Source organism: Pomacea canaliculata, linkage group LG6 (genome assembly GCF_003073045.1).
Source record: "Pomacea canaliculata isolate SZHN2017 linkage group LG6, ASM307304v1, whole genome shotgun sequence".
In the NCBI taxonomy this organism is placed as follows: Eukaryota; Metazoa; Mollusca; class Gastropoda; order Architaenioglossa; family Ampullariidae; genus Pomacea; species Pomacea canaliculata.
In genome coordinates, this window is record NC_037595.1 from 31,031,575 (window position 1) to 31,049,427 (window position 17,853).

At 46.0% G+C, this 17,853-nt stretch overlaps 2 protein-coding genes across 2 annotated transcripts in view; one reads left to right on the top strand and one right to left on the bottom strand.

Annotated features, from left to right (window-relative positions):
- Positions 1–8,558, top strand: part of LOC112567008 — a 14,838-nt gene extending 6,280 nt beyond the window's left edge. The window contains exons 2-5 of the mRNA XM_025243441.1: positions 4,560–4,587; positions 4,956–5,209; positions 6,949–7,084; positions 7,655–8,558. Of these exons, the coding sequence (XP_025099226.1) occupies positions 4,560–4,587; positions 4,956–5,209; positions 6,949–7,084; positions 7,655–8,019 (783 nt within the window). The 3' untranslated portion in view covers positions 8,020–8,558. The remainder of the gene's footprint in view (positions 1–4,559; positions 4,588–4,955; positions 5,210–6,948; positions 7,085–7,654) is intronic.
- Positions 8,559–9,248: 690 nt separating this feature from the next.
- On the bottom strand, positions 9,249–17,853 carry LOC112567009 (probable G-protein coupled receptor 22). Its single transcript, XM_025243442.1, has 4 exons — positions 17,011–17,853; positions 14,697–16,728; positions 11,599–13,649; positions 9,249–10,785 (listed from the first exon to the last, which is right to left on the bottom strand). The coding sequence occupies exons 3-4, from the start codon at positions 12,075–12,077 to the stop codon at positions 10,497–10,499; spliced, it is 768 nt and encodes a 255-aa protein (XP_025099227.1). The 5' UTR covers positions 12,078–13,649; positions 14,697–16,728; positions 17,011–17,853; the 3' UTR covers positions 9,249–10,496.

Consider the following 17,853-nt stretch of genomic DNA (forward strand, 5'->3'; position numbering starts at 1 on the left):
ACTGAATGGAAGTGTTGATGTGAATGCTGCAGTCCTCTGTCAGCCATAGTCCATGGGTGGGTCACCATCCCTCCTCATGTTGGAGCCTCCAGTGATGTTGCTGGCGTCTCACTCCGTGGTTGTGCGTGACGGAGAGTCGTTGGGTGAGCAACCGCCGTTAGCCCCAGGACAATAAAGGCAACAAGTCCTGCAAGTCTTGTAGTCGTTGCCTGTCCACACTCAGTCATTCCATCTCCCGCCACTGCCAGTGTGTGGTGTTGATGACTCTTTCAACTCTTTTCTCTTCTTGTCTTTAGAATTAGACTTCAGGTGAGAATCGGAAAGTTCCCGTAAGACATGAACATACAAATACAATATAATAATAATAACACCCACAACACCGACCCCACAACTTCAGCGCTGCGTTGAGGAACAGAGAGAAGGGCAGCATCGTCCTCTCAAAGGACAAGTCTCTGACACACTTGGATGAAAAGTTGTTTCTTGGTGAATCAACTTCCTGCTTCAGGTGACGTGTACTTCAAAGTCTCCAAGTTGTCAGAAACTGTACCCCGGTCTACTACAGGTATTATTACAGGGGTGTGAGTGTCCGGGTATGACTGGTCACGGACGTAGTCAGGCAGTCGGACAGACACAGTTATTAACGAATCTGATCCATTTACGCAGATTACAGAAAAATAAACAAAAACCAACAACTAACAAACAAATGTTAACAGATGAAAAAGATAAAAAAAACTTTGTTGAGAAAATCTGAATTTAGAGAATCGCAGATGAAAGTAAAACTATAAAATAATCTGAAAATAATACAGTCCCCTCTAAAAGACTGAATAAGACAATTCCGAGTTTGAAAAACTGTGAAAAGTGAGGACTGGCATAGGCCACGTCATCTGGTTTATTGTCATGACAACGCTGCACAATGAAATCCCTGTTTTCTCTTGTTCATATTATCGGTATCAACTGTTAGCAGACCGTCCAGGGTGCGCCGAGTGCAGCGAACACAGAGCTGAGAGCTGCTCCACAGCTTTGTAAGGAGAGAGTGAGAGACGAGGGGAGCCGCTCACAGACGGTGACAAGTGAACAACCTGAAGTGAACGAGGATTCAGGAAGTGGGTGTCGCACGTCGTGGGCTGACAGTCATCAACATCCTAGTTACCGGGTGGGCGTGAGGACATACCGCGGCGATAACGATGATAGTCTTAGTCACAGGGTGCAAACACAAGGTTGTCTGGTCCCCCCATTGTCCGCGTAGGGGGTACGTGGCACTACTCTCACCTGGACTGTAGGTCACAGTTCCTGCAATTATTGCATGACACACACAAGCGTGTCTGATTTCCAGTCCACCCGCACCCAACACACATCCTGTCCACAGACAAAGTCACTTGCACCGCGGTATGCATGCCGCACTCAGGTCACGTGATCTCAGCAGCAAGGTGTTGCCTGAGAAAGCAGTGTCACCGTTAATCAGAAATAAAACAACAGCGAAATAAACAGCCGCTTTCAAGGCCAGCTGGTTGACACCCATTGTGCTCAGTGGGCCAGCCTAGTGTCAGTGTCATGTCAGGTGTCATGTTCCCACTGTTTGTCCTCAAAGCAATGTTACATCGTCGTGACTACCTTGAGCAGAAAAATAGGTTCAGTAGTGGATGTCCTGAACATAGCGACGTCACTAAAGGTAGGAACGTACGGACGTCACTACAGTATGAACATAGTAACATCACTGACCGTGGAGTACTAGTGTCGTTGCTATAGTAACAAACTAGAAGGCAGACCGCTGCTGGAACTCACCCATCAGTTTGTAGTACAGTTTGTAGTATTATAGGACGCTTGAGTGTCATCAGGTAGGTGTATGTAGCAGTAACAACTGACATCATCATGTAGGTGTGTGTAAGTAGCAGTGACAGCTGACACTGTGTAGGTGTATGTAGCAGTGACAGCTGACATCATCATGTAGGTGTCTGTAAGTAGCAGTGACAGCTGACACTGCGTAGGTGTAAGTAGCAGTGACAACTGATATCGTCATGTAGGTGTATGTAGCAGTGACCACTGACACTGTGTAGGTGTGTGTAAGTAGCAGTGACCACTGACACTGTGTAGGTGTAAGTAGCAGTGACAGCTGACATCATGTAGGTGTGTGTAAGTAGCAGTGACAACTGACATCATGTAGGTGTAAGTAGCAGTGACAACTGACATCATGTAGGTGTAAGTAGCAGTGACAACTGACATCATGTAGGTGTAAGTAGCAGTGACAACTGACATCATCATGTAGGTGTAAGTAGCAGTGACAACTAACACTGTGTGGGTGTGTGTAAGTAGCAGTGACCACTGACACCGTGTAGGTGTGTGTAAGTAGCAGTGACAACTAACACTGTGTGGGTGTGTGTAAGTAGCCGTGACAACTGACATCATGTAGGTGTGTGTAAGTAGCAGTGACAACTGACATCGTGTAGGTGTAAGTAGCCGTGACAACTGACATCATGTAGGTGTGTGTAAGTAGCAGTGACAACTGACATCATGTAGGTGTGTGTAAGTAGCAGTGACAACTGACACCGTGTAGGTGTAAGTAGCAGTGACAACTGACATCGTGCAGGTGTATGACTGCCAGCAGTAAGCGATACGTACAGGACATGACTAGTAATGACACAAACGTCCTCATCAGCTGAGACAATCGTCACGTGACATGCCGGAGACACCATGACTACAGTACAGTGACACCTGTCTGCATGTCATTAGCGATGCTATTAAGAACAATAGTTACCGCAGCCAGGCTAACAAAGGCGGTTAATGCGCTACTCGATCCTCATTCCGGGTAGAGACAGTGAGCGCCAGAGACAAACAGAAAGTGTCTTGTAGAACGTAACAAAAGGTGTCACGGAATGGGCGGTCACGACTGAAGGTACCCACGAGTGAGCGGGTAGACGTTAAGCGCTGGCATGCTTGACGAGATCGGGTGTCAGTGCAGGTAGTGGGTGGCCTCCTGAGCCTCCGTGCTAAGTCTTACGTCTGGCTGCACCACAAGAGTTCATACAAAGACATGCACATACAAGATGACATACTAGATGACATACTAGATGACATACAAGATGACGTACTAGATGACATACAAGATGACGTACAAGATGACGTACAGGATGACATACTAGATGACATACTAGATGACATACTAGATGACATACAACATGACATACAAGATGTCAACCGGCAAAAAAACATTGCTCAAAACATCCGCCACACAAATCTTGGCCACGTGACTAACGGGTGTAGGAATGCACCCTTCTAAACCTTTGTCAGGGTGTGCGAGGTATTCACTTCAAACAGTCGCTGTCGTTGCTCAACATGCTCAACATGCTTATCGCCGCCATCGTCTGTCATCAAGAAATGTCTGGCCTCCTTGTTGTTGTTGTCTGTCAGGCTGCCAGGCTGAGTGCGCTGACCTTTCCACTTCATTAGTCGCAAGTAACGGTCGGCGGGTACGATGCCCAGCGGCACGCTCCGTTTATTTCAATCAAAATAACATTTTTACACAAGAAATGACATGAAAATTGCTCTGAGGATTCCAGAGCCCGGTGCATTCCATTTATGGGATTGGAGAGACAGAAGCACTGGCAGTACCCGCCATGTGGAGGCTGAGGCCGCCGTTGACAGTCTTTCAAAACATGAACAGCTTCCGACACAGCTGAGAGCAGCATGGTCAGCGGAAGGAGCAAAGCTTGTCAACATTTCAACATTTCAACATTTCAATGTCATTAAAAGGTTTACAAAGCTGATTACAGACGAGGTCCAGTGTTTCAGACGCAGGAAATAAGGAAGAAAACAAAATGGTTTTTGTGAGAAGCTCTGTCAGGCCAAAGTTCTAGAAGTTTGTAGAACAGAAGAAGCGCTGACAAATTCCAAATTTGTTTTTTATTTGCAAAGATTGTAGCAATTATGAGCAGAAAAATAGCAATCCACAAGTAATTATAATAGATATCGAACCCATAATGCAGCAGTTCGTAGATGACACTAACATTGTATGACAGACGACGAATTGTATCCCATGATATAGATATAAACACAAATCTCAGGGTGTAACTCACAGTATCAATATAACACTGATATGAAACAGAATAAAGTCATGGCAGCACTGACTTACTTGACTGCACAGGAAGAACTTGACTAACAGAAATACTTTACAAAAATCGTGCTTTCTCTCAGTTTTCTGGAAAAAGTTCGTTTCATGCAGCTTCTCGTGTTCCTCTAGATACAAGTGCTGCGCTCGTACTTTCCGAGTCCAAACTAAGTCATGACAACAAATCTTCATTATCTGTAGAAACATCTCACAGTTATTTGAACACATGCAACAACAGCGCACCCGACACAGTCCACCCTCACTGTACTGCTGACAGGCTCACCCGACTCCCTGTCCGACACTGGGTGATGCTTATAGACCATTGTTGTTGTTGTTGTTGTTGTTGTTGTTACAGTATCATGTAGTGTCATGTCATGTAGTGTCATATGCTTATAGACCATTGCTGTTGGTTGTTGTTGTTGTTACAGTATCATGTAGTGTCATATCATGCTCACAGACCATTGCTGCTGTTGTTACAGTATCATGTAATGTCATATAATATAATGTCATATCATATAGTGTCACGTCATATAGTGTCATATCATATAGTGTCATATCATATAGTGTCACGTCATGCTCACAGACGATTGCTGCTGTTGTTACAGTATCATGTAATGTCATATAATATAATGTCATATCATGTAGTGTCACGTCATATAGTGTCATATCATACAGTGTCATATCATGTAGTGTCACATCATGCTCACAGACGATTGTTGTTGTTACAGTATCATGTAATGTCACTCAAGGACAGTTCCAGTTGTTGTTGATGTAGTAAATGTTGTTTATTTTTTCTCTCCAGTCTTTTCCTCGAGTAGTTGTAAGTCTTAGAATTGTGTCCTGTGAATTTCAGCAACAGTGGACCGTCAATGGGGGGAGTGCGGAGTGTGTGGCGACGCCTACGACTTGCCCTCCCCTCGGCCTCACGAGGCTGGAGGTCTGTACTCCACAGGCGTCATCAGCCGCACCTACACCCAGGCTGACGTCATCAACGTGACCGTTGACATCACGGCCAATCACATGGGCTACTTCACCTTCAAACTTTGTCCAAACAATAATTTCGAGAAAGAGGCCACCCAGACATGTCTCGATTCTTTCGTGCTGCAGGTGAGAAGAAATACAGAGAAACTACCTTCTTTCTTTGTTTCCTTCTCTTTGTTATTTCTTCCTGCCACTTAATGACCACATATTTTATTTTATTTTTTATATTTTATATACTGTTATACATATTTTTATTTACTCCTCCACGTACAAAATCTTGTGGCCCCTTCCACCACACCAATGAGGGGTAGCATAGCACTCTCTGTGTGCTGTCCCCACCCAGGGTATTATTCCGCTTTCCCACCAACAAAAGAGCTTTTTGAAGGTAGCGACAAGCTGTCTACAAGCCATCTCCATCGTTTGTGATTCTGCATTTTGTTTGTAAAGCGATTTCCGTCTTCGCTTTTTCTCGTAATTTCTCAATGGTCAGCTATTAAAGTGGATCATTCCACCCGTAACAGCAGTAATTCTCTCTTTACACTCCCCGTCCGCCGCTCTTAATTTGTGCCCGCGGTGAAATGTTTAGTGGTCCCGGGGTTACCCGGATGTCGCCGACATCAAAGACGACTAAAAGCTTTTAACCTCCACTGTTGTCTGTGACGTCACTAGGACCTACCCCATTAAGTTTCATAGAATCCGAGCTGAACAGTTTATTGGACATAATCTGCCGCCAAATGGACTAAAGCCGACTACTCACATCTCTCTAGTGAGTGCAGTTTCAGGATCCAGGCTCTCGTCCACATTGTTGTGATGAGTCTGAGACTGAAAACATGTCGATGTACTCGTCCTGCTCTCAGGTTGTCCCTCCTTGCCGCTAGTTCGGGAATCTGTCGTTTCTAGCAATTGTATCACAACAGGTCATGTTTCTTTGTGGCTCTCTATCACAGAACATTTCCTGAACATTTTCTCCCTCTGACCTGCCAGTCCGGCCATCATTGAGGACCCGGGATGTTCCCCGACACTACACCCTTCCTGTCTGTGAGAGGTCAGAGGTCGTCCCCTACCTGCCGACAATGACTGTACCGCTATGTGACCTTCCACACGGGGTCCGTTGACCGCACGTCTGCTCAGCTTCGGGTGGGAGGTTAAATGAGGGCACTACAGGGCTACTTCTACTCTGTCGTGACAAACAGCAGTTAGTGGATGAGGACAGCAGGTGACTGGCAACATTGACAGATCCCTACACTCAGACAAGCCACGGACGTCCACAAGTAGCTGGTGTCGGTTGATCGTCTGTCGGAGTCCAGATCGATGCACGGTGGAGGAAATAACGGATCTTGACATTTCTCTACAACAGCAGCAAACATCCGGGGCCTCTGTGGGCTGTGATGTAGTGTAGACAGCAGCTAGTGCCACTGACACCAGTGCCACTGACACCAGTGCCACTGACAGCGACAGTACTTGGCACCACACACTTCCTTCAACAGCAGCCAATGTTCTCTCAGCCTGCGGTCTGCAAACTTGTCTACAAAACGTCTTAGCAAATGCATTATTCGACAAAATCTTCAAACTTGTCGATCAGACCACGGATGTATATAATGATATTAATGATATTAATTTGTGATCACAATGTACGTTTGCGCAAATCTGTGAGTAGCTTCACATCCGGGTTAGCGATGATGTTATTACCTATTTCTTCATTCACATCTGCTTCACTTCTTTTTTTTTTTTTTAAGATTCTAAGCTTCTTCCTTTCTTTGTGCTTCAGTTTGAATGTGTCAACTATGTTTGCTTACTTATATCAGCCCAGCATGTTTATGTGACTGCATGCTACACGGGGTATCCCTCCATCTTTCCATCCTCAGGTGGTGGATGCGAGCGGACAGGTGTCGGGGGAGCGGCACTACATCGACAACACTGTGGGCTTCAAGCACGTGAGGCTGCAGCTGCCGGAGGATGTGACGTGCACTCAGTGTGTGCTGCAGTGGACGTACAACACAGGTAAACAACAACAAGCACCACAACAATGCCACGTGTGAACTGTGAACATGTTCTGCTTGCACTGGCTGTCTGCGATTAGTGGACTGTTACTCTTGTTTATACTTTGCTGTTCTGTGCATCAGCGTAGAGAGAGAGACAAGTTTCTTGTCAGACATTTTTTCTTGCCTACCTGCTTGTGATCTCGTCTTCTGATGTCGCACTGTGAGCAAGTGTTATCGTCGGTGACTTAAGACTTGTTGTCGACATATCATTATTATCATCGCCGTTCTCCTCCTCATTGTCATTTCCCCCATCTCAGCTAGTTACTTTGACCACATTGCAATAATTTTATATCACACTTCTTCTTTTGTAAGTTATTGTAAGTAGCCACACCACATTTATTTCTTGTTTATTTTGGTCATCGAAGTTATTTCTTGCTCAGGCCAGGGTTTTAGTCAATCCACGATTCAATGATTATACTTTTGTCTAGAATATGGTCATGACTTATCGGTTGTGTTATCGGTTGTGTTATCGGTTGTGTTATCTGTTGACTGCTGTGTTATCTGCTGTGTTATCTGCTGTGATTTGCAGGCAATAGCTGGGGATGCGGTGACAATGGATGTTGCATTGGCTGTGGACCACAGGAGCAGTTTGTGAACTGCGTGGACATCGCCATCACTGCTAGAGGCGACAGTGGATCCAACATCCACACTACAACTGACAGCACAGTGACTCAAGCGGCGTCCACAGTGACGAACACGAAAGCAAGCAGTAAGTACAGCAGGAGGACCGTCTCCAGAACATCAACCACCACCGCCGCCACGTCAACCTCCCCAGACACCAGCACCGGGTGCAGGGGTGCATGGGAGTGGGCAGATGACGACATCATGAGGGAATGGTGCAGCGACAACTGCAGGAAGGGATACTGTCCACCGTCCCACTGCATCTGCAACTGAGAGCGTGCGGTCACGTGACGTCTGCTTCCTCCTCTGGCGACATTGTGACGGAGCTTCTTCCTTCTGTTCAGTGTGCATAATACACCTCCATTGCTCCCCGTATCACGTGACTTCTCTACACCTACAGCTTGCTGTACACAACACAAACACTAATTAATCTGAATTACCGATGCCCATGGCCCACACCTGTCCAATCATTGACTAGTTCCACAATTTTACTTCGGCCATCCAGGTGTGAACAATCAGCAGCCGCACAGTTGACTGTTGCCCTTCCTGTGCTAGCAACACCTGTACAGACATGACCTGTGTTAGCAACACCTGTACAGACATGACCTGTGTTAGCAACACCTGTACAGACATGACCTGTGCTAGCAACACCTGTACAGACATGACCTCATCCTAGTATTTGATACTTGTGCAGTTGATGATGATGATGATGATGTAGTTTTATAACGCGCTAGTATCCGCATCACAAAGATGCGCTCAATGCGCGGTGATCCCAGCAGCCACCAAACTGCAGGTCAAATGAAAACTTCAAATAAGTTTAAACAAGTGAGTCTTAAGATTTTTCTTGAAAGATGCAATACTATCAGACTCCTTGGTCGAGAGGGGAAGCGAGTTCCACAAAAGCGGGGCTACATTGGAGAAGGATCTGAAACCCGCAGTCTTCTTGTTAGCATTCCCTGACTGAACACTCGGTCGTTCAAGTCTGAAGTGTGCTGCTGAACGAAGGTTCCGCTGGGGTTGGTAACAGCGAATGAGTTCTTGTAGATAGACAGGCGCAAGGTCGTGAAGACAGCCATAGGTTAAGGTTAACAATTTGTTCCACCTCCTGAGTACTTGCAGCATGCACAATCACACTGACACAATGGTCTCATGGCATGATGGACATCACCGGGTACATCTTACTCAGTCTTAAGTTGCTCACTTCCGTTCTTACCACCTTATAGACGAATTCAACAAACCAGTTGCTCGTGTGGACAGAATGTTACTTTGCTACTTGACTTGAAGTAGGTGCACTCAGTCTGCTGTAAGTCTTTGTTTGTGAAATGCAAATTCTTCTCGCAACAAGGAAGGACTCCAGTCATCTGTCAACTTGTCTTTAACAACTGCGAATTTAGTTCGGACAGGGTGGGCGAACAGATGAGTTGAGAGGGTGCTTGTTCATTTTGTAGAAGACAAACAAACAAACAAACAAACAAACTTTAAATTACTAAACCAATAACTGCTGTCAATTTGAAACTTTGTTAAAGAGTTAGTGTCAGGTATTAAAATTCAGATTAATTAGATGGAAAGAAATATTTACTTGTTTCCTGTGTGAGTGAATTCTTTGACTGAGTTATTACGCTTGTGAGTTGAGCATGTATTTCATCTTTTGTAAACAGCACTTACATCTACAATGACGGACATACTGATAAGCAACCATCTTCAGGAAGCCTCTCTAAAAGAATACATAAAAAATAAAAGGTCAACAAAGGAAAGTAATGAAGTATACTAGCCCTCATACTGCCATCTGGAATTATTCCCTGCTTACTGCTGACAACCGTTAGTCATGCGGCACCGATAATGAATTTGAGTAACCTCTACAATAATATGATCAAGTTTAACAAAATTAATAATCACATTTCTGTAGCACCTTTGTCCTGCACCAGCCGGACTCCAACACTTCTGTCAACAGGCGCAGGACACATCGGAGGACAGGCAAGAATGTCTTCACGAACACACCAACAAGCACGCAGACACAATGCACAACAAAATATAAATTAACGATTGATAACTCTAAAGAAGAAAGCTGTCTAATGAAAGAGATGTAGTCAGAAGTCACACCTAGTGGCCACAGATGACAAAGTGTGTTCCGGAAAGCAAACGTAGCATCCACACCACACTTCCAGACACTGAGCGATGTATCAGATGATTAGATGTGATAGATGTGATAGATATGATAGATAATACAGTAACATACATCACAGTATCTACCGTTAATCTGCTAGTGGAGTGGACTGCTACATTTAATCTCATTGTGGTATGGAGGGTGAAGCCTCGTCATTTGTAAAGCTCTACAAATATACTGAGTCTTGGTCTACCACCAGGCGCAAGACAACATTTGTAATTACTGTAATTACTGTAGCAATGAGTTCCACTGATGTTAAATACTTGTTGAAATGAATAGCGCACCACAGCAAAGCACAAGATGTTCTTCAATGATGTTGTCTTCAGTCTATCTTGATTACAAAGTGATACACAGACACAAAAATAAACACTTCTTTGTCGGTGTTGTAATTTCTGTCAGGTAAATAAAGATTGAGAGATCAACACAAGGTTGTCAAGCGAGGGATCGGGCATTTCGAGCTCCATGGCAGAGCTCTCTTGGAAAGAATCCATGAAGTGGTCACCCAAGAGTTGGGAGGTCAAAGAGCAGACAGGGTCAAGACCTGGATGTTTGTTGTTGTTGTTGTTGTTGTTGTTGTTGTTGTTGTTTAGGAGGCAGGACCCACGTGCGCCTGTCGCCTGCGTTTCTCTCGGAAGCGGCGCCAGAGGCGAGCGAGCGACTCACGGAACTTCTTCCTGGAGAAGGCGTAGATGAGCGGGTGAATGACGACAGTGAGGTAGGCCAGCATCAGTGTCACCAGGTGAGCGGCCTCCAGCTGCAGGGAGTCCTGCTGCACCATCTCTAGCACCGTCAGCATCACGTGCGGCCCCCAGCACAGCAAGAAGACGCACACGATCCCAGAGACAACCATCGGATCCTCCTCTCCTGACCCAAGTCAACGACCTGCTCCTGAACTGGCTCTGCTTTTATTTGCTGAGGTCTAAGCGGCTCTCCCTCCACACAATACGAGCTGCTTGGCTGCTGCTCTTGAGGCCTGTCCTCTGGAGGCATCTGGGGGCCTCGGGTGGGACTTTCAATAGACTGACCCTGATGAGGGTGACCATCCATGACACGTTGCTTGTTGCTCATTTGGGTCTCATGTATTTCGTAGGGTTGGATCCCTCTTTCCGACTGTGTCTGATAGACAGACGGCATTAGTGTCGATGGTTGCATCACCTGTTGTTTCTGTGAACTCTGTTCACCTTTCACCCCAGTGCTCGTTGACCATGCGCAGGTAGAGATAGTGGTCTGCCTGTTGCTACTGGGGTCTGGTTGTGCGCGGGTGGTGGGTAGCAGTGAGGTCTCACCACCACCAGGGTGAGATGTGGCTCGCCCTGGGGCAGATGCTTTTGTGATCAGAGTCGTCTTGCGAGAGGCGACTGCTTCCTTGGCCGCCAGGCGTCGTCTCACCACTTTCAAGATGGAGAGGTAGAAGAGACCCATGGCACAGGCAGTGACAGTAAAAGACATGACATACACTAGTTCATAAGCACGCAGGTACCCGGAAGAGTTAATGGCCATATTGCAAGAAACTAAACAAACTTTGTCGTCAATGTCTGTATCGTTTTCTTCAGAAATGGCGCACAAGCACTCTACTATTGTCTGGTTGTACTCCACTTCACTGGAGTTACTGGGGCCCTGAAAGCCGAGGCTGCTTGTGTTCAGAGCTTCGTTCAAGCTCGTGTTCATTGTCGTGGTCAGTAAGCTACACATTTCTTTCCTGTTCAAAGCATCCTGTCGGTGAAGGATGAAGGGCGCACAAAAGGCGAAATGCCGACAGAATCCAGATGAACAGCAGGAAGACAAAGGGCTTTAAGGACAGAAGGCCTCGATGAGCGGGTCTGGTGACGGCTTGGTAGCGCTCGAGGGTGATGCACAGCAAGGTGAGCGACGACGACGTGGTGCTGAGCGCCACAGCGCCCTCGGAGAAGAGGCAGAAGATGAGGTTGTTGTGGTAGCGCGACAGGCGGGCGGAGACGATGGTGAAGGGCAGGGCAGTGAGGCAGGCCACGATGTCCACGGCACTCAGGGAGGCCAGGAAGGTGTTGCCGTGCTCCGCACCCTTCACCAGCCTCCCCCGGCTGACCATCAGCACCCCGATGTTGAAGGCCAGACCCAAGGCCATCTCTCCGGCGATGACTGTGGTCACCACGGACACCAGGGCAGCGGGGTGTTCCTCCGCGATCATGGTCTCGTGCTGGCACTCAAACCTGTCACATCCTTTTGTGCTCGCTGGTCTTTCAGATGAGCTTATCGTAGTAATCCGCCGAATCCACTATAAATAAATAAATAATAAATAAATAAATAAACAAACAAACAATGTTTTTTTTTCTGACTCACTACTTTGATTGCGCATTTAGTACATTTTCAACCACCTGGAAGGCAGTTTTAATTTCATTTAGTCAAACTACCTATGACATTCTGGGACATTTTTATTTTTCCCGCTGAATTTCTAAATCATAGAGATGTAGACAGACTCCGGCTACGTGTCAGACTTCAATAAATACATCCTAATATTGAAATACTATGTGTCTATCCATGAGGTATAGTGCTATATAGACAAACTCCACGGCACTGGGCTGACATTAGTCATCTCGGTTACCAAACTATGTTCAGACCACAAGAACATTTTACAAACAGGAAAGTTTTGTGACAGTCAGCGGCGCTCACTCAACGGATCATGTTTCTTGCTCATGGCTTGAAGAATGTCTGTTGTCAGTGAGTTTGTCAGACTGACTCTAGTGATGGAGTTTGTCAGACTTAGTGGTCTGTAACAATGGCCAAACACTGCCAGTGACCTGGCGGAGGACACCCACACATAAAGAGGAATTTTCTCTGAAAGCTTCACAATACACTCCAGTTGAAGACCTCAAGATAAAGAGGGTTAATGTGGCTGACAACGTTCCACCCGTTAATCCCACTAATTGACAGAGGTCCACGCTCACAATTCTTGTATCCTTTGATAAGTGTATCAATGAATTGCTCCAGGTGACTTGTACACTCAGGACATTTCGATAAAATCTCTTCCTGATTAAGTGTGAAGTTTCTGTAGAACTTTCCTAATCTCGCAGCCAGTCGGTCTATCAAAGCCTCGACTGCTATTGTGGAGGTGAATGGCATGCACACTACAAGCCTGTTACAGTTCACTGGAGCAGCACACAGCTTTCTTATCTACCTCCACCTCCCTAATCTCATTCCTCGCACTCCACCTAATGAAAACTAGCCTGACAATAGATGACAAGTCTTACAAAGGTTTGTGTTCCTCTTTTCATTTTTACATAAAATTCAGGTTTTTTTACGATTTTAAAACAAATGCGTCTGTTCTTCTTTCTATGCACAGGTAATTTATATTTCAAATTCAGAACAAGAACTTTGCCTGTTCACTTCATTTGACAGCCTCTCTTGACCGAAACTGCATCTTCCGCAACTTATTACAGGACGAAATCCTCTTCAGCCAATTAGTCTAACAGTCAGCGACCATCCTTAGAGAGACAGAACTGGGGATAACACTGGAACGGTTGGTGACTTGTGGCGACAAGGAGAAAGATTTCTTTCTTTCCATTTTATGAGAGTTTTGCTTTTGGGCCTTAACACTAAACAGACTTGTGTTCCGATGAACCCTGGTATTGGTTACTGTCGACAGCTTTCACACGCTGTGATTTCTCTTCTCCTCTCTGTCCTCTGTTGTGACAGAGACCAGGTGTGACACCTGTAGCAGGTGTGTGGTGATGACAAGGGTGTGTGTCACTGACATGCCATTCTGCACAATAAGAGAGTTGTGACCATGTAGTTGTGTCTTGTCATGACATGTTACCACTATAAGCTTATCCCTCAGTCTTGTTTACTAACACAGGGTCAGTCACTTCACTTTACGTATCTAAACGGCAAGATTACACGCTTCACGAACAGGTTTGTTGTTGTTGTCACCTTTACCTACATTACCTACAAACAAAACGCTAAAGTTGATATGGGACCATCGTTAATGTTTGTGAGGAACGACACAGACGTAATGAACGACGACACAGACGTAATGAACGACGACGACACGGACGTAATGAACGACGACACAGACGTAATGAACGACGACACAGACGTAATGAACGACGACACGGACGACGTAAAGTGAACGACGACACAGACGTAATGAACGACGACACAGACGTAATGAACGACGACACAGACGTAGTGAACGGACAGCAGCAGTTTGTGGGAGAGAAAGTGTTATGACACGGTCACGGACTGCTGGTTTCAAGAGGAAAGCAAGAGGGAGGAAGGGAGGGAAGGAAGCAAGAGGAGTCTATCATCACGATCACCTTTAGACATGACATCAGCTTGTGAATGTGACCAGAGGTTAAAGACAGAAAGGAAAAAGAAAGTAACGGACATCACTATGGCATGAACCAAAGACTGCTCAAAATCTGTGTAAGTCTCACTCTTGGAAGTCACTGGCTATTAAACTATCAAGATGATTTCTGGAATATTGATAATTTAGTCCCGTATAGGAACTTAGCCTGTATGTAGGTAAGACAGGTATGTCGTCAGGGTACTGTAAGTCAGAGATAGCAACTTGACAACAAAGTAAATAGTATATATATACAACTTATCTCACCAGTGTGGCTTGCAGGATATTTTGTCAGTATTTTTCAAACAGCAGCTTCAATGGAGAAGTCGGGATGTCCTCGTGTAAACTGCCATAGAGCCATCAGCTTACCTTGTTCTCCTTGTTCTTACCTTGTTCTTACTTTGTTCTTGCTTGTTCTTGTTCTTACTTTGTTCTTACTTGTTCTTACCTTGTTCTTGTTCTTACCTTGTTCTTACCTTGTTCTTGCCTTGTCCTCCACCAGCGACAGCCGACAGCAAGCCCCTGCCTTCTACGTCTTCCTCTGTCCGGGTACGAACCTTGGCCTTTGTAGTCACAGGCTGCCCCTTGTCACACTTCTCATGATCGCATTCACAGGCTGCCCCTTGTCACACTTCTCATGATCACATTCACAGGCTGCCCCTTGTCACACTTCTCATGATCACATTCACAGGCTGCCCCTTGTCACACTTCTCATGATCGCATTCACAGACTGCCCCTTGTCACACTTCTCATGATCACATTCACAGGCTGCCTCTGCCACTCCTCTCATAGTCACAACTGTCGCTCCACTTGCTGGCTTTGTCCCGTTGTTTGCTCCAGGAACCTGCACAACCACTCACACGTCTTCATCGCGGCACCAAGACACGGCCAGCACCAACTGCTGCACCCGACTCAGTGTGGTCTGCAAGCAGGGACATGCAAGAAAAAGACCTATTGGCTAGATGTACCAGCCACCAAGATGACTGTTTTCCTGTGGTAGCTGCCTGTGTGTCTGGCTACAGCGGCTGAGCGCAGTCTGGCAGCTCCTGCCTCCGCCCTCCGCCTCCGCCTCCGCCCTCCGCGCGCTAAACATCCAGTGTCGAGTTCAATCCATGTACTGACCGCATTGTCGTCAGCATTCAGGGCGCTTTCATCACATGTTGTCTCTTGCCCTCAGATCGATGGTCTGATAGATTGATTTTCACATCTGGCGATTGTCGTTGTTCGGCCACCGCTCTCTCTTTCTCTCTCATGTTTGCAGCAAACGCGTTCTTGCACGTGGCACCGACATCATCGAATGGCGGCTCAATAGCAGGGCGAGAAATAGCATTTAGACAAGCAGATAATGATTGTTTAGAAGAAGGCTTGTGAACATCCTCACGTGTAAAGTGGGCGAAGAGTGTGCTGTCCGCCTGCTACCTGTGTGAAGCACCTGTGGTGCTCACCCCAAAAGACGAATTCACACGCGCGGACATCAAGGAACCTCAGTAAGACGAAGGCCCTGATTACCTGGAAACCACTACATTATAATTATAACCACTACAATAATTTTCGCACATTTATCTTTTTGAAAATGCTGACACCAGTGTCACTAAAGGCATGAGAAAACACAAACAAATAAACAAGAACACGAAGGATAATGCAGTTGCTCTCTCGTTGCGCGTGTGACAAAACAGAAATGAACTACAGAAATTTGTGGATTCGCACTGACAGACGCATAGTAAGGTGTCTGGAGAGAAGTGTTTACACCAAGGGTTGCTTAGTTTAGAGAAGATATTCTTCTGTCTTCTTCTTGCCAAATATTTTCTCCCTTCCCTAAAAAAGAAAGAAGATGGCAAGCTGGTGATAATGGCAAGTAGTCGATGAGATGAAAAAAGAGAAATCAGAAAGAAGACGACAACAAGATTGTTTTCCGACAACATGGCCTGGGACCAGCATCGGTAAGACACTACAGGAGCCTACAAACCCACACCTGCCCCATGTCTGCAAGCAATAGGCACCACTCCACATGCACGGTGTTGTCTTCTTGAACTTCGGGACAACTGTTATCACCTGTCGCCCTCCCGAACTTCGGACAGTTGTCATCGCTTGTCGACAGGGACATCTGACCATATCCCGCAATGTCATCACACCCATACCCACGATGCCCTTTCTATGCTGGAGTAGAACTGTCATCCACTGTAGACAACTGTCATTTTTTTTCTTTCATTTTAGACGGGAGTACTTTATCTCCTAACCACAGGAGACAATTACATTTCCTTCTGCCTTAGCATTTTGTGAATCAGTTTAAATCAAGCTTTAAATCAGGGATAGGCAACCTTCTTTCCACTTAGGGCCGTGTTGATATTTATAAGATTATTTGCTGGACATACACAATTATCTAGCCTGCTGTATTCTGTCAAGCTGTAGTGTCCTGCAGTGTGTACAGTGTCCTCCTGTCCTCTCAGTCACCACAATCCGCTTTCTCGCAATAAGGTGATCGAGAACTGACTCTCCTCTGAAAAACACAGACAGCAACTGTCTGCAGTCTGTAAAATGCATATTAATTAGGACATTCCTAGAGGAGACTGTATAGGAGCAAAACTGACAGAGGAGTTGATGACATTTACAAAGTGTAGACACACATGCTACACACATAGACATGCCTGGCTGCACACCACACACAAGCGCAGTTTTTACTAGCCAAAGCTTTCTCATTTGCTCTCCCTTTGGAAATCCACGAAAGGATATTTGTAAACCTGAACTGTTCACTAGGGTAAGAAACAAAGTCGACACTCACTTTCGTTTGTTTGTTGTATTGTAGGAGCCGACATGGGCGAAGAATGCTACTCGTATCAACAGCCGACATCAACCGGAAGTGGTCTACCCTCAGCCTGAGGTTTGCAGAATTCTCCAAAGTGGACACGGATGAGAAGCACACCTGTCTGTCCTGTCATGTACCCGTATGTGTCCTGTCTATTCCGTAATCAGCATTTCTTGCCTGTCCCTCAAAATTTACTTTATTAATATTGTCGTGAACTCCGGGGAATGAGCACGTGATGATCAGAAGTTGCGACTGCCGTTGCTCGATGGCGCTGTCGACACCTCCACCACCTCACACCGACATTCACCGTACACACACTTACACTCAATTGCTGATGATACTTACTTGACTCCGAGCCCCCAGCGCGCATGCCCAATAACGAACACAAGGCAATTTAGTGTAATAGATATTAATAATCAAGATTTTCAAACCAGTTCACAGGATGATACAATTCCAAATATTTCCGTTCTCTAGGTGTCCTGTTAACTTCCCTACGCCTAGTGCAGGTATCGTGAGCCACCAACTACAACTCGTGTAACACACACTCGCCACTTATCTCTTCACACAAAGTCTCTTGTCACGTGGAGGACCCTCCGATGTTGCTGACGTCTGAGAATCCGTTGATGTCGCTCCGTCGATCTTAGTGAGACTCCTGAGACTCTGGCACCATTGTGTGTCACCACGTGTCTCTGTCGTAGCAGCCTCCTTGTGAGACTCTGGCACCACCGTGTGTCACCACTGTGTCTCTCTTATCCATCCGCCTCAGCCTCTGTGACCCCTGACCCTGGTGTCTTGTCACTGAGCCGAGGGCGCCACCTC

Bases quoted from the DNA above. Each gene is read 5' to 3' on its own strand.
- LOC112567009 (XM_025243442.1), bottom strand. From the start codon at position 12,077: ATGATCGCGGAGGAACACCCCGCTGCCCTGGTGTCCGTGGTGACCACA. The intron at 10,786-11,598 runs GTAGCTTACTGA...AGCAGGTCGTTG, and splicing joins TTTGAACAGGAAAGAAATGT to ACTTGGGTCAGGAGAGGAGG.